This window comes from Castanea sativa, chromosome 1 (genome assembly GCF_040712315.1).
Source record: "Castanea sativa cultivar Marrone di Chiusa Pesio chromosome 1, ASM4071231v1".
NCBI lineage: Eukaryota > Viridiplantae > Streptophyta > Magnoliopsida > Fagales > Fagaceae > Castanea > Castanea sativa.
The window spans coordinates 47,398,869-47,412,535 of NC_134013.1; the positions used below are offsets into that span (position 1 = coordinate 47,398,869).

The following is a 13,667-nucleotide window of genomic DNA, read 5'->3' on the forward strand; positions in this document are numbered from 1 at the left end:
AGCTCAAAATTGGCGCTTTACAAATCACTGCAATAGGAGGCCTATAGCGGCGTTTTTAAAACACGTTGGTATAGGAAGCTCAATTGCGCTAGAATAGGGTTATTGATTTTCCTTATGGGAAGACCTATCCCAACGCTTTTGGAAGCCCAATTGCGCTTTTACAAGGTTTATCAAGGCACTAGAAACTTCTTAAGGGAAAAGAAAAAGACTCAAGGTGGGAGATAAGTCAGAGTTTAAGTTGTTGAAACCTAAGAAAGATTTTATGATTATGTTGAGTTCTACTGGCTCTGACGAGCAATTATTTCATTATGATTGTAAAGCAATTCTTTTGTCCATGCAAAGTCTATCAAGAATTGTTCTTAGGAGGTGTTGCGGTGGTGGTGCAGTGATGATGCCAAATATGATTTTGATTTGGAGATTTAGGGTTGTAGGGATTTTGGACAGGGGTTGATACCTGATACGCAAGAGAGAGAACTAGAAAAAAAAAATAGAAGTTTTGTTTTAATTGATTGGGAAGAGGGGGGGGGGGGGGTTTGGTCTTTTAAGTTTGTGCCGCTTGGCAATGCATGTGCAAGTTATGTGCTTCATATTTCCATCCAACTTAACAGTAAAACTAATAGCGGGGTACATGCAAAGTGTAACAAAAGTCATAGTTTATGGTGCAAACTATGCATTCGAATAGCTTAGGGTACAAAATGTAATATAGAGCATAATTTAGAGTGATAAAATATAATTTCACCCTTTTTTAAAATCATTTAAATTTAATTTAATTTTTTTTAATTTAATTGGAAAACCTTCTATACTATAATCGTACATATGTTTTACCCATATACCATTGGTAAAAAGCCTGGCCACCTTTAGACCCATTAGTTTTTTTCTAACTCCAATAATCCTAGATAGAAGACTAAGTAAGGATTCTAAAAAGAAGTGGCTTCAAAATTATTAAGATATGCACCACCTCGTTTACTATTGACTAGTAAATTAAAACTGTTTAGACTCTTACACTAATGATTAGCATTCAAAACAAGTGGTGAAATCTAAAAATCTCTAAAACATGTTGTAATGTTCGTTGCATGAAAAAGAAATTTTACTTGCTCCGATGGATTCTACTTAAAGGAAATATTTAATCATATTTCTCTAAACATTTTGAAAGTAGGATTGATTTAGGGAAGACAAAGGAATAGTTAAACACATTTGCAAGGAACTCTTTAGCTGATTTTTTCCCTTCCCCTTCTAAAAGAGGACCTTGTATAAGCTTCCTAAGAGGGCCTGAGGCAAGCCAAAAATCATCCCAAGCACTCACAGCCTCCCCATTAGAGATAGACCACTTTAACCATTTATTGAAGATAACACCCCCATCTTTGCAAGCTGCCCAAGTACTTGAGGCAGGTAATCTTCTTCCCCTTTCACCTAACCTGGTAGGGGTAAGGTATTTAGAGGTGAGCATAAGTGCCCAAGGTGCCTTCGGCCTCGAAGCAATCCTCCAACGAAGCTTAGCAAGGATAGCAGCATTTCTAGCTCTCATTTGAAAGATGCCAAGACCTCCAAGACTAGTTGGGGTAGTAACTTTATCCCACCTAACTAAATGGATCTTCCTTTTCTCTTCTGTGGAACCCCAAAGAAAATCTCTAGTAAGCTTATCAACTCTATCACAAACTTTGGTGGGTAACTTGCAACACTGCATTGTATATTCAATAATGGGGGTGAATTAGGACCAGCCTTCCCACAGGTGAAAGGCATTTAGCCTTCCAACCAACCAGTTTAGTGTGGACATTATCTACCATTGACTAGGGTTGATTTCTATTTCTGCCTTTGTGCTTGAATGGAAAGCCTAAATAATTCCCCAAATTATTGGTTTTATGAATACCCAGCTGTTGAACCATGTAAGCGCAATCTTCCTCTGAAACATTCAGAGAAAAGAAGATTTTGGCCTTCTCTTTGCTAATTTTTTGACCTGAGAGAGAGCAGAATTCCTCCAAAATGTCCAAAATTGTCTCACAATTTTCTGAATTAGCTTTTGCAAACAACAAAAGATCATCTACAAAAAATATGTGGGAAAACCCAAGTCCATTCCTAGAAGCTTTAACCTTATCTAAGTCTTCCTTCTCACACTTCTTATTAATGAGAGAGCTAAGAAATTCCATACACAGAATAAAAATGTATGGGAGATTGGGTCTCCCTGTTTGAGACCTCTCAAGGGTTCAAATTCCTCAAGCTGCTCACCATTAAACAGAATGGAGACAGAAGTGGAGGAAATACAGCTAAGGATAAGCTCCACAGTGGCATTCTGAAATCCAAGGCTGCAAAGAACATTCCTCACAAAGCTCCATTCCATACGATCATAAGCTTTCTCTAAGTTAATCTTAGTGATCGTATATCCAGTTTTACCTTTCTTCTTTTCTAGAGTGTAGAGCAACTCTTGGGCCACTATAAAGTTATCAGTTCCTCTTCTACCAACAACAAAAGCTGTATGGGAGGGGGAGACAAGCTTCGGCATGAGATGCTTCATCCTTAGGACAACAATTTTAGACACAACCTTGTAGATGGTGTTTCATAAACTTATAGGACGAAAGTGGCCAATATTTTCAGGACCCAATTGCTTGGGGATCAAAGTAATAAGAGTTTTATTAAGCTGAGTGGGGATTTTCCTAACTTTGAAAATTCTCTTAACTTCAAACTTCACCGAGTCACCCACCACCATCCAAAATCTTTGAAAAAATCCAGCATGAATCCCATCAGGTCCAAGAGCTTTGAAAGCTTTCATAGAATTCAAAGCAAAAAGAATTTCAGCATCAGTAGGGGGGTTAGAGAGAATAAGAGCTTCGGAGCAAGACAGGGAGTTAACAAAGGGGAGGGAGTGATCTCCTATTCCATCACAAACAATCTACTATGAGGAGTAGAGTTTTTTAAACCCATCAACAAAAATCATCTTAACTCTCTCTAGATCAATAACCCAATTCCAATGCCCAATATCTAATTATTGCTTCTTCTATTGAGGGTAGAGATGTGAAAATAAGTTGTATTCCTCTCTCCCTAAATAAGCCCATTAGTCCTAGCTTTCATCCCCCAAATCTCTTCTTCCAAGTTCAGGATTTTCTCCAATTCTCCTAAGAGGAAATTATGAAGGTTAATTTAACCTTTGGGGAGGAGCATTAGCTAAAGCCTTCTAAACTCCCATCAACTTGGCTGAAAGGTTTCTTTTCTTCCAAAATAGACTTCCTTATTCCAGATTTTGGCCTTATCAGCAAACATATTAATAGCATGGCACACATTCTGACGATTTCCTTCCCAGGCTTCCTTAACAATGCTTGGGAATCCATCATGGCTGAGCCAAACAGGTTGGAATCGAAAAGGCCTCACTCCTCTCTATCCAAGATTATGAACCAGAGACAAAAGAAGAGGACAGTGATCTGAATTGATACGAGCTAAATAGGAAACAAAAGCCTCAGGAAAACACACCTTCCATTCTGAATTCACCCAAACTCTATCAAATCTTTGCTAAATGAGATCAAATAATTCCCTCCGATTAGTCCACGTGAACTTTGCCCCGGAGAACCCCAGGTCAATGAGATAGCAAAAGTCCATACAGCTAGTATACTTAGAAACCCTCCTATCACATATTCCATTTCCACCTGATTTCTTCTCTTCCGTCGTTACATCATTAAAATCCCCCATCACTGCCCAGGGAAGATTGTGTCTCACAGACAAGATTGTTAAATTATCTCATAAGATGCATCTCTCCCTAAATTGAGGACTACCATATATTGCACTTAATAGCCAAGATTGAGAAAGGGATCTAACCTGGACAATGACATGAATCCCCTGTTCAGTGGCCGAGAGAATGTCCATATCCACAATCCGAGCACCACAGCAGCCAAATGCCCCTGCGTATCCAATGGTTTCCGTAGAATACACCTCATCAAAAGGAAGTCACCTAATGATATCATTAGCACGCTGGCCATCAATGCGCGTTTTAGTGATCACAAAAATGCTTGGTTGGTGCCATTCCACAAGATCCATCACAGTCTTTTTGAAGTTGGGCTTCATAGCTCCTCTGCAATTCCAGATTAATATATTCATAATCGAGTTTGGGGAGGTTTGGGCATCAAAACACTTTGGGGACGGTGCCTCCCCTGTCTCCCTCAACATCCATTCCTGTCTTAGCTCCCTTTTCTCCCAAATAATCCTTGGGAAAAGGTTCACTACATGCTTCAGTATTCCCATAGGGCCGTGATTGCTGCGAATATCCAGGGTGAGCGCAATAGTTGGAACCGAGAATTGGAGGAGCTTCACTCTAAACAAATTCCCCATGAAGGCCATCTCGATGGGTTTTTTGAGAAGTATATTTCTCTGTGAGATCATTGGTTCTAGGTGAATTTCCTCCAAGGCTATTAGTGATTTTTCACAGAGGGGCTGTCCGCAAAGAATCCCTTATTACACTGAGGGCAGAGGCTGGAATTTTGGCCGATCCATCAAGAAGTGCCAATAAGGGTTGGGGGTGTTCATCCATGCTTCGTCCTCTATCGGCAAGAATCCCAACCGAGCACTCACCTCTGTCAAGGGGAAAATGTTCTTCTAAGCCATCATGTCCTCTTCTCCGTACCATTCCATGATATCCATCATGTCTCTCTGAATCCCCATGATCGTTGACATCTCTATAGGTATTATTTTCCCCCTTAGGAATATTGCCCACAGGTTCTTTGGATGATTCATGTTCATCAGAGCCAGCACTGAAACAAAAGTTTGGGTTGGTGTTTATGGTGGTGAGGGGTTTTGAGGGCCACTTTCTGGCTTCCCAACTCGAGATAGTGGGTGAAAATCCCTTAATATCCTTAGTATTCTTGTGATTAAGCTTCACGGGTCTACTAGCTTCTTTGTAAGCAAACCCTTTTTTGCGTGATCCTTCCTTATATCAGCGGACGTTGCCACTCCAGTGGCTTTTCTTTCATATCTTTTCTACTATTAGAGTGAGTGTCTCAAGGGATTTCTTTATGATCCCCAGTCTGAGTGGCAACAAGTTGCCTCCCTTGGTCCTCTCTCTTGTATCCTTTTGGACTATTCCTATTATTACCATGGGTTTTCTTCTAACAACCATCATCCAATCCCCATAGGCACTCATACTCACTTCTTTCTCTACCACTTGGGTGCCAGTGGGTTTCGTGGCATCCATAGACCCCGACGATGATGGCGAGGTAGAGACCATATCATTTTTAAATGGACAAGGAGGGGGTTTCCTAATCACATCATGGCAATACTCCTTTCAATGACCAATATGGCCACAAGCATAACATATTAATGCCCTCATATTGCACCAATTGAAACACTTTTCCAATCATAATAGAATCAACAAGGGGTTTATCGACATTTACTTGGACACACAACCTAGCAAAACGACCCCTCTCGCCATTTGCCGTGTGAGAATCAATGCGTAACACTGGTCCAATGGCTCTCCTAATCTTCCTTAAGATAAGAGGATCGTAGAACTCAATTGGCAGCCCAGGTAGTCTAATCCAAATAGCCACGGAAGAAAAGGAAGCTTCCTCTACTTTAAACTCGGGTTCCCACTGCCGAATGGCTAGGCAGTGCTGGCCAACAAACCACGGATCTCCTTTTAACACCACCTCCAGGTTTGAATGGAGTTCAAATTTGATCAGAAAGAAATCATTCCCTAAATCAATACAATCCATTCTTCCTATAGACATCCACAAAGCTCTCAATCTATTTGTTAGAAAAAGGAAACCCACATTTCTTCCAAACGTTTTAACAATGATGGCTTGTCCCCAAGGTTCCCTGATTCTAGCTTTCTCCTCCTTAGAGAGCAAAATGGCCACCATCCCTTTGCTAAGACTATCTTCCTCCACATCTGATTTCCATATTAGAAGAAAACCCAAAGGCTTGTTCATACGCTCCTGGGATATCCCCAACAAGCTTGTCTTTATATCTTCTGAAAGCATTCCTCTCCTTCTCTTTGTTCGCCGAGTCGTCCTCATCCATATCATGATTTTCCTTGAATTTCTTAGTGCTTCTCTCCAGAGTGTCTCTTTCTTCAGTACTTCTCTCTCTCTCCATCCAATCCCCTCCAAGATAATATTCTCATTTGGGGCTTTTCTAAGGATGGAAGCTTCAATCTACAGTCGGCTTACCTTCTTGCTAAGGGTTTAAACCCCTTGAACTTGACCACTCAAAAACTTTGGGTCTGGAAGGCAAAAACCTCACCAAGAATCAAATTCTTCCTTTGGCTTTGCTTCCACTCCAACATCCCTACAAAGGAAGTGCTGGGTTCAAGGGGTTTTAATTTGGACAATACTTGTGATCTGTGTGGAGTTAGTACGGAGTCTATTATCCATGTTTTGCGTGATTGCAGTGTGGCTAAGGAAGTTTGGAGGAACCTGGGTTTTGATGATACTAGGCATGACTTTTACGGCACCCCATTGGTGGATTGGCTTAAAAACAATTGTGAATCCCATGAGTATCTGTCTCAACCGCGTATACCTTGGAAGTATGTGTTTCCCCAAGCTGTTTGGTAGATTTGGCTGCATAGGAATTGGTTTATATATAAGACAGGAAGAAAGGAGCACAACATTCATGTGCAAAGCATTAAAAGGGGTGCTGAGTTTTTTGCCCTCGTCCTAGATTGTTCTAACAAACCGCCTAGAGTGCAAGTTCAGATTAGTTGGAGGAAGCCTTTGACTGGTTGGATGAAGCTTAATACTGATGGTGCTGTTTTTGGTAACCCGATCCAAGTGGGGGGAGGAGGTGTGCTGCGGGACAGCAATGGTGATTGGGTGGCTAGTTTTGTGAGGAAACTTGGGAGTATGTTCAGTGTTTTGGCAGAGCTTTAGGCCCTCAAAGATGGCCTCTTACTTGCTCGGCAATTAGATATTCTCATTGTTAATATAGAGCTTGATGCTGATTTGCTTGTGCACTTACTTAATAACCCCTCCTCTCATAATCTCATGTTAGAACCCCTTTTGAATGACTGCAGGAACCTGATCAAAACCTTCCCTAGCTGCACAGTGACTCACATCTTTAGGGAAGCTAATAGATGTGCTGACAAGCTTGCTAACATGGGAGCAACACAATCTGCTAATTTCCTTTTGTTGTATGAACCACTGCCCGTGGTGGTTGATTTGCTAGCTTTTGACAAAGCTAAGCTCTTTTGTAACATAATGGTTGTTGCTTAGTTTTATGTTATCAGCTTGGTTAACCAAAAAAAAAAAAAAAAATCTAGTCTCCATTATATTTATTAGTAATGGTATTTGTGTGGTGTTCTATATTTGTGGTTCAAATCCTATCTCTCTTGCCCACTATCTACCTATCAATAATAATAAGGCGTAAATGCACTTTTAGTCCCTACATTTTGACCCGATTTCTATTTTGGTCCCTACATTTTATTTTTACCACTTTTAGTCCCTAAACCAATTAACGCGTGACGTTTAAGTCCTTACCGTCACCCAACTAACAGAAAATGCTGACGTGGCTAACGGCACAGTAAAATAATAATTAAAAAATCTATTTTGGCATTAAAAAATTGCCACGTCAGCTTTTAAATTAATTTTAATTAAATAAAAAAATTAAAAACAAAAAATTGAACATGAACAATCCCAGAATCAAGAACATGAACATCAACAAAAACAAAATAGATCAGACTGAACCACACCCAAACCAACAACAACAAACCCACGCCGATCAGACCAACAACAACAACAACAAACCCTGCAACAGTAAGGTATACAAGAATGGATCCTTCCCCACTTCGATAATCCCCAGCAGAATTCAATGATTCTTTGCGAATCGGACTCAAAGCTGTACAAATCAATCAAAATTTGATCAAAGAACCCCAACTTTCTAAACAATACCCAAAAATGAAAACCACACAAAAATGTGAAAAACAATCTATACAAAATCATAGGAATCCAAGACCTAAAAAACAAAATCTTTTCTGACATTTAAATCCAGAACCTAAAACACAATGAAAATTAAACTCTTCAATCTCCTGGCTTCTAAGATGAAATCTTTGTTGTTAGCATTCTAACTTCTAACATCTAACAAAGCTTTAAGTCCCAAACCCCATTAGAAACAAAACAAACCACAACACAACACAAAACTCTCTTCCACCGAGATAGAACCGGACCCTAACTTCACGCTCGCCGGAGCTTTCTTCTTTGCCGCCGGAGACTTCACACTCTTCAGCTTCGGTGCTTTCTTTGCCGACACCACCTTCTTCGACGGAGTTGTTCTCGTTCAAGTCCTTGCCACCTTCGCCTTTGGCTTCGCAACTGGTTTTGCCTTCGCTGCAACCTTCGTCTTTGGCTTTGGCTTTGGCTTCGCAGTCACGAACTTCGCCTTAGGCTTCACAGACGCTGCGGCTTTTGCCTTTGGCTTTGGCTTGGTTGAAACTTTCTTTGCCTTGGGAGCCACTTTGGTTGCCTTCGGCTTTGCAATGGACTTAGGCTTCGCCGGAGCAGAAACGGTTGAGGACTTCTTCACCGGAGCAGCAGGAACGAGCTTGAACGAGTTTTTCACCTTGACGAGCTTTTTAGAGGCGACGAGTTTCAGATCTGAAAGCAAGTTTCAAACACACAGATCTGAAACTAAGTTTCTAGAGGTGACAAGTTTCAAACACACAAAAAATCAGTTTTAGATCTGAAACTTTTGAAAAAGAAACAGTTTTTTGTTTTTAATTTTTTTTATTTAATTAAAATTAATTTAAAAGTTGACGTGGCAATTTTTTAATGCCAAAATAGATTTTTTAATTATTATTTTACTGTGCCGTTAGCCACGTCAGCATTTTCTGTTAGTTGGGTGACGGTAAGGACTTAAACGTCACGCGTTAATTGGTTTAAGGACTAAAAGTGGTAAAAATAAAATGTAGGGACCAAAATAGAAATCGGGTCAAAATGTAGGGACTAAAAGTGCATTTACGCCTAATAATAATAATAAGACGTGATCGAAGGGAACATCTTCTACAATAGAATTTCAGTTCAAGAAGTGAAGTGATACCATTTTTCTTTTTAATATTATGAGCATCTTTGATTGTCAGGGCAAAACTAATTGTACATGATAAACGTGCATCGTTAGTTCAATTTTTTTAATTCACAATTAACAATTGTAAGAGATTATAAAATAATTTAAAAATCAATAATGGAATTCCATTTAAATATCATGAAACTGGATAATTGAGTTTTAATTTGAGTCTTATTTTAAATAAATAGAATTAACAATGCACATTTGTCAAGTACAATCTAGGTTTGGCCATTCCTTAAAAACTTAGACATTGGCATAAATCAATGAATTTATTATGTTAGGTAACAATTGCAAATAACACCCTTTTTTATCCCTTTTTCCGTGTTTGTGTGACCTCATAAGCATGGTTATCAATATCCTGATCCGAATCTTAGCATATTAAAATCCTAAGATTTTACATCCCTAAAATGTCATGAATCTTGGATTTTTACTAAAGTGAGATTTGTGTTGGATCTCGATCCCACAGCAATATCTTGCACTATAAAGGAAATTTTTTTAAAAAAAAATTGGTTATTTCGGGCCTTCAAATGGAGCCCAAAGGCCCCAAACTAATTTAAAAAAAATGTAATAAACAGATTAGTCCAATGGTCATAGCCCAAATTAATAATAATAAAAAAACATATATAAAAAAAGCAAAAAAATAAAACCCTAAGGCTCGCGTCAGTCGTCACCATACCTAATAAACAAAATAACATAAGACAAAAGAGAAGAGAAGAGACTAGACTACTAGAGAGTAGAAGGCGAGTGTGAGAAGCTAAGAAATTCGACAATGATGCCACTGTGAGAGAAACCATTGACAACAAAGGTGATTTTTTTTTTTTTTTTTAAATTCCGCTAACAATGTCGAGAATATTGTTTATAATAATCAACCATACTTTGAGAATCCCATCCAAGGTAACCAAAACTTTGGTCTTGATGATTGAGTGTGTTTGTGGTGTTGTTTGAAACATTGTTGTTTGCTTTGTGTTGTTTACGTGAGACATTAGGTATTGACATTGTTATTGCTTTGAGTTGTTTATGTGAAACATTATATATGCTTTGAGTTGTTTAACTTAAAACTTGGTGTTGTTTGAAATATTGTTTTTGCTTTGTGTTGTTTACGTAAGACATTAGGTATTGACATTGTTATTGCTTTGAGTTGTTTATGTGAAACATTATACATGCTTTGAGTTGTTTAACTTAAAACTTGGTATTTGTGAGTTGTAACTTTTGAACTTTGAACTTTGTTCATGTATTTATAATTAATTACTTTGCCTTTTATTAATAATTTCACTAATTTGGAGGATCTTGATCCTGATAACTTGCTCACAAGTGTGAGATGCATCCTTATTTGCAGGAGGAAGCGTCTATAATTATTACACAAGAGGGGAGACCTCCTTGAGTTAATGAGGAAATGTTGACCGAAAGTTATTATTATTTTTTCAAATTGGAAAAAGTTAACGAATATCTTAAGTCATTGATTTAAGAAATATATTTTTGAAAATTTTATGGAAAAAAGAAAAAATGTCCGATTAACGGGTGCTTCTAGACATTTGTTAATATAAAAAATCTATCAAAATAATCAATTACTTTTTTCTTTTCTCATTAAAAGTTTTTAAAAATATTTTCTAAATCAATTCCCTTAGAGCATTTTTTAACTTTTCCTAAGAAAAAAGCAGCTGACTTTATGATAGTTTTTAATATTTCCCATAAAAGTGGTATAATTTTTTTAAAATGGTTTATTAACAAATACCCTAAAGTCGCGTTTGGATATTTGAATTTCAAAGTGATGGATTTGAAATTGCTTAATTCTAAATATATAAATATTAAAGTTTTTCTTATAAATTTATGAAACTCTATGGGTTTTGAATTTATTTCAAATTCAAAGATTTTAAGGTTAAAATCTTTAGTAGATTTGTTAAATTCAAATTCTTAACCATTTTTAAACAATCTAGACAAAATATTTGAATTTTAATCACCTAAATTCAAATTTATGTACCCAAATTCTACTATCCAAACATGCCAATACCCGCCAACAACAACATTCAAATTTTCCATATAACTAGTCGTTCTTTTCCAAAGCTGCATGACAATATCACAAAGATAGCATGCCAGAACTGTAGGTTTTTTTTTTTTTTTAAAAATCAATCATTGGGATATAGTGGATTTAAAATTTAGACTTCTGTTTTTGGAAACACCAAAAGGAGGTGATAGAATTGTAATAAATTAAGCAGCTGAAACCTATGGGATGGTGTTGCAGTTGTGCTGTGTCTAAGAATATAGACATTATTCACATTTCTTGATATCTTATTCAATATGCTAAGTTACCTTTATTATATATATATATATATTGTAAGTGCACAATTTATACCCGGACCCAAAAATAAGTGATGGACTCAGACTCAAAAAGCCTTATACAATGAAATTTGTAGAGTATGGGTTTGAAACCTAGGTTTAGGATGTTGGAAGTTGATCAACAGGCTAGAATGCCGCAGCCTATTCAAGTAACAGATGAATGTGATAGAAAAACCCTCCTCGGACGTAAGCCGAAGACAATTTGTATAGCCTTTCTTTTTCTAAGCAAAAGATTACAATTTTTAGTTTCCAAAAAGAAAGATCCCCCTCTTCTTTCCCCTTTCGTCTTCTTATATCCTTCTTCTTCTTCCCTGTTTTATCCATGTGTAACACAAATCTCCCTCCTAGAGACTTGTCCCATCCACCACCTTCTTAAAGTCTTCAAATAATAGCTAGAAGGCTGAATTCTACTGTTCAGAGGTCATTTTTCCATTAATGCGGCCAGAGAGGTAGATGCAGGGCCTTTAATGTGGTGGTAGCAGCTTTTTTCTCAGATATTTCTCACACGTTTCTGCCTCTAAACCGTTTAGCAAGTTCCATGGCCTTTGCTGGGCCTGTCCAAAAAGATACTCCTCATCGGACAACTCCTTGGATCAATATAGTGCGGACTGACCTGTGGGCCTAGAGACTCTGATTGAACAGACTTGTACCAACTAACTAGGCCCAAAGCCCAAACGTTTACTTAAACACTTTTACCCCCCACAATAGCCCCTCAAAACTTTATTTTTCCCTCCCATCTGAGGAGAGAAATAGAGTTTTGAACCAAACAGCGCACCCTCCACACACTTTACAAACCGCCACACGTGTAGGGGTCCTTTCATTCCCTTAAACCGTCTCTGACGCTTCGAAACCCGGAATGCTCGTATTTATGACTACAAGTTACATATTGTCCCCCACGTTCAACAATGAGATATGCATCCAATGGCCCAAGTTTGCTCTAAAAAATTGGGCGGAGTAATTTTGATTTGAGGCCGCTTCCCACACGTCAAAACGCCTAGGAATCCGTATCTCCATCCATTCTTTCAGAAATCAATCACATCTAAGTGCTAATCATTATATTTCCTCTCAAGAAGCTCGTGAAGAATCGCCTAATCAATTCCCGTAAGTTCTCAATTTTCTTTACTCATTCCTTCTCGGCTTCTATCCTCGGCCACCATCCAGATCCCTTTCCCTCTTTAAACTTTCGTTTTGATTCCCACCAAATGGGTAGATTTAAGTGTTTAGTAGATACCGACGCCGGTATGGAGGGTTTTAGGGCCAAATATCAGATTCCTCACGACGTAAGCTTGAAATATTGCCCAGTAGAAGCCATAGGTGACCCTAGGAAAGAGGGAGAAGTTATCATCCCTATCATCGCCTTCCTAGAAGGTGGGATGACCCTCCCCATGAAAAATGTAACCAGCGAATACCTACGCAACCATAGGTTATGCCCAGATCAGTGCACACCAAACGTATTTAGGGTCTTAGGTTGTGTCGATACTTTAAACGAGCAAATGGGTTTGAACCTCACATGGCACGACGTTGTCTATATGTACGAGTGCCACAAACTTAAAAGTGTAGGATGCTACCTTAAATCCAGGTCTAGCATCGTTAGACTAATATCCTGTCTTCCCAAGTCCAACAAAGGCATGAAAGACAACTATCTCATTGCCTCGGGAAACTGGTTTGACAGTCCTCACTGCCCAGTCGAATGGGAAAAGCCAGGTGTGACTTCATAAGAGTTAGATTCCCTAACCCATGACTCAATCCCGTTACTTTTACCATTTTTTTTTAATTTTATTGCACATTATTGCTTTTTCCTTTGATATTTATCGCTAATCTAACCATGCTCGTCTCCTCGGATGTTTCTTTTCACAGATAAACAACATGTACGTTTGCGTCTAAGCCTTTGCAATGTCGCAAATTTGAATTGCGTCCTTCGCTCCGAAGTCTTTGTCAACGAAGACCTGCAAGTGAGAGCAACCCACCTGATACTAGGATACGATCCTTTATCAGAGGATTTTCAAGAGATTGACAACGTGATCACCGCGGGAGACAAACGACGCAGAAGGATAGACGTGTCATGACAAGGCTTCCTTTCTGACCACGAACTCCCAAACGACCCCTCCATCATACTATACTCTTGCCCTATCGCAGCTATTCCTCTTTCGGCACATTTCCAGACAACCGCCGTCCGAGAAGAGCCAGCGTCCTCGCAACAATCGTTAGACAAAGAGATCAACCAGTTTCGACTCGAGGAAGCTGAAAGACCTCGAGAGGATCAGCTCGTCATCCTCTCGGACGAAGAGCACGTGCCCGCTGAAACT

The 13,667-nt window shown here is 38.8% G+C and overlaps 1 protein-coding gene across 1 annotated transcript; it reads right to left on the reverse strand.

Annotated features, from left to right (window-relative positions):
* Positions 1-1,123: 1,123 nt before the first annotated feature.
* LOC142628499 (uncharacterized) lies at positions 1,124-2,509 on the reverse strand. Its single transcript, XM_075802587.1, has 3 exons — positions 2,191-2,509; positions 1,881-2,038; positions 1,124-1,678 (listed from the first exon to the last, which is right to left on the reverse strand). Exons 1-3 carry the CDS (start codon positions 2,507-2,509, stop codon positions 1,124-1,126), a joined length of 1,032 nt encoding a protein of 343 aa, XP_075658702.1.
* Positions 2,510-13,667: the final 11,158 nt, after the last annotated feature.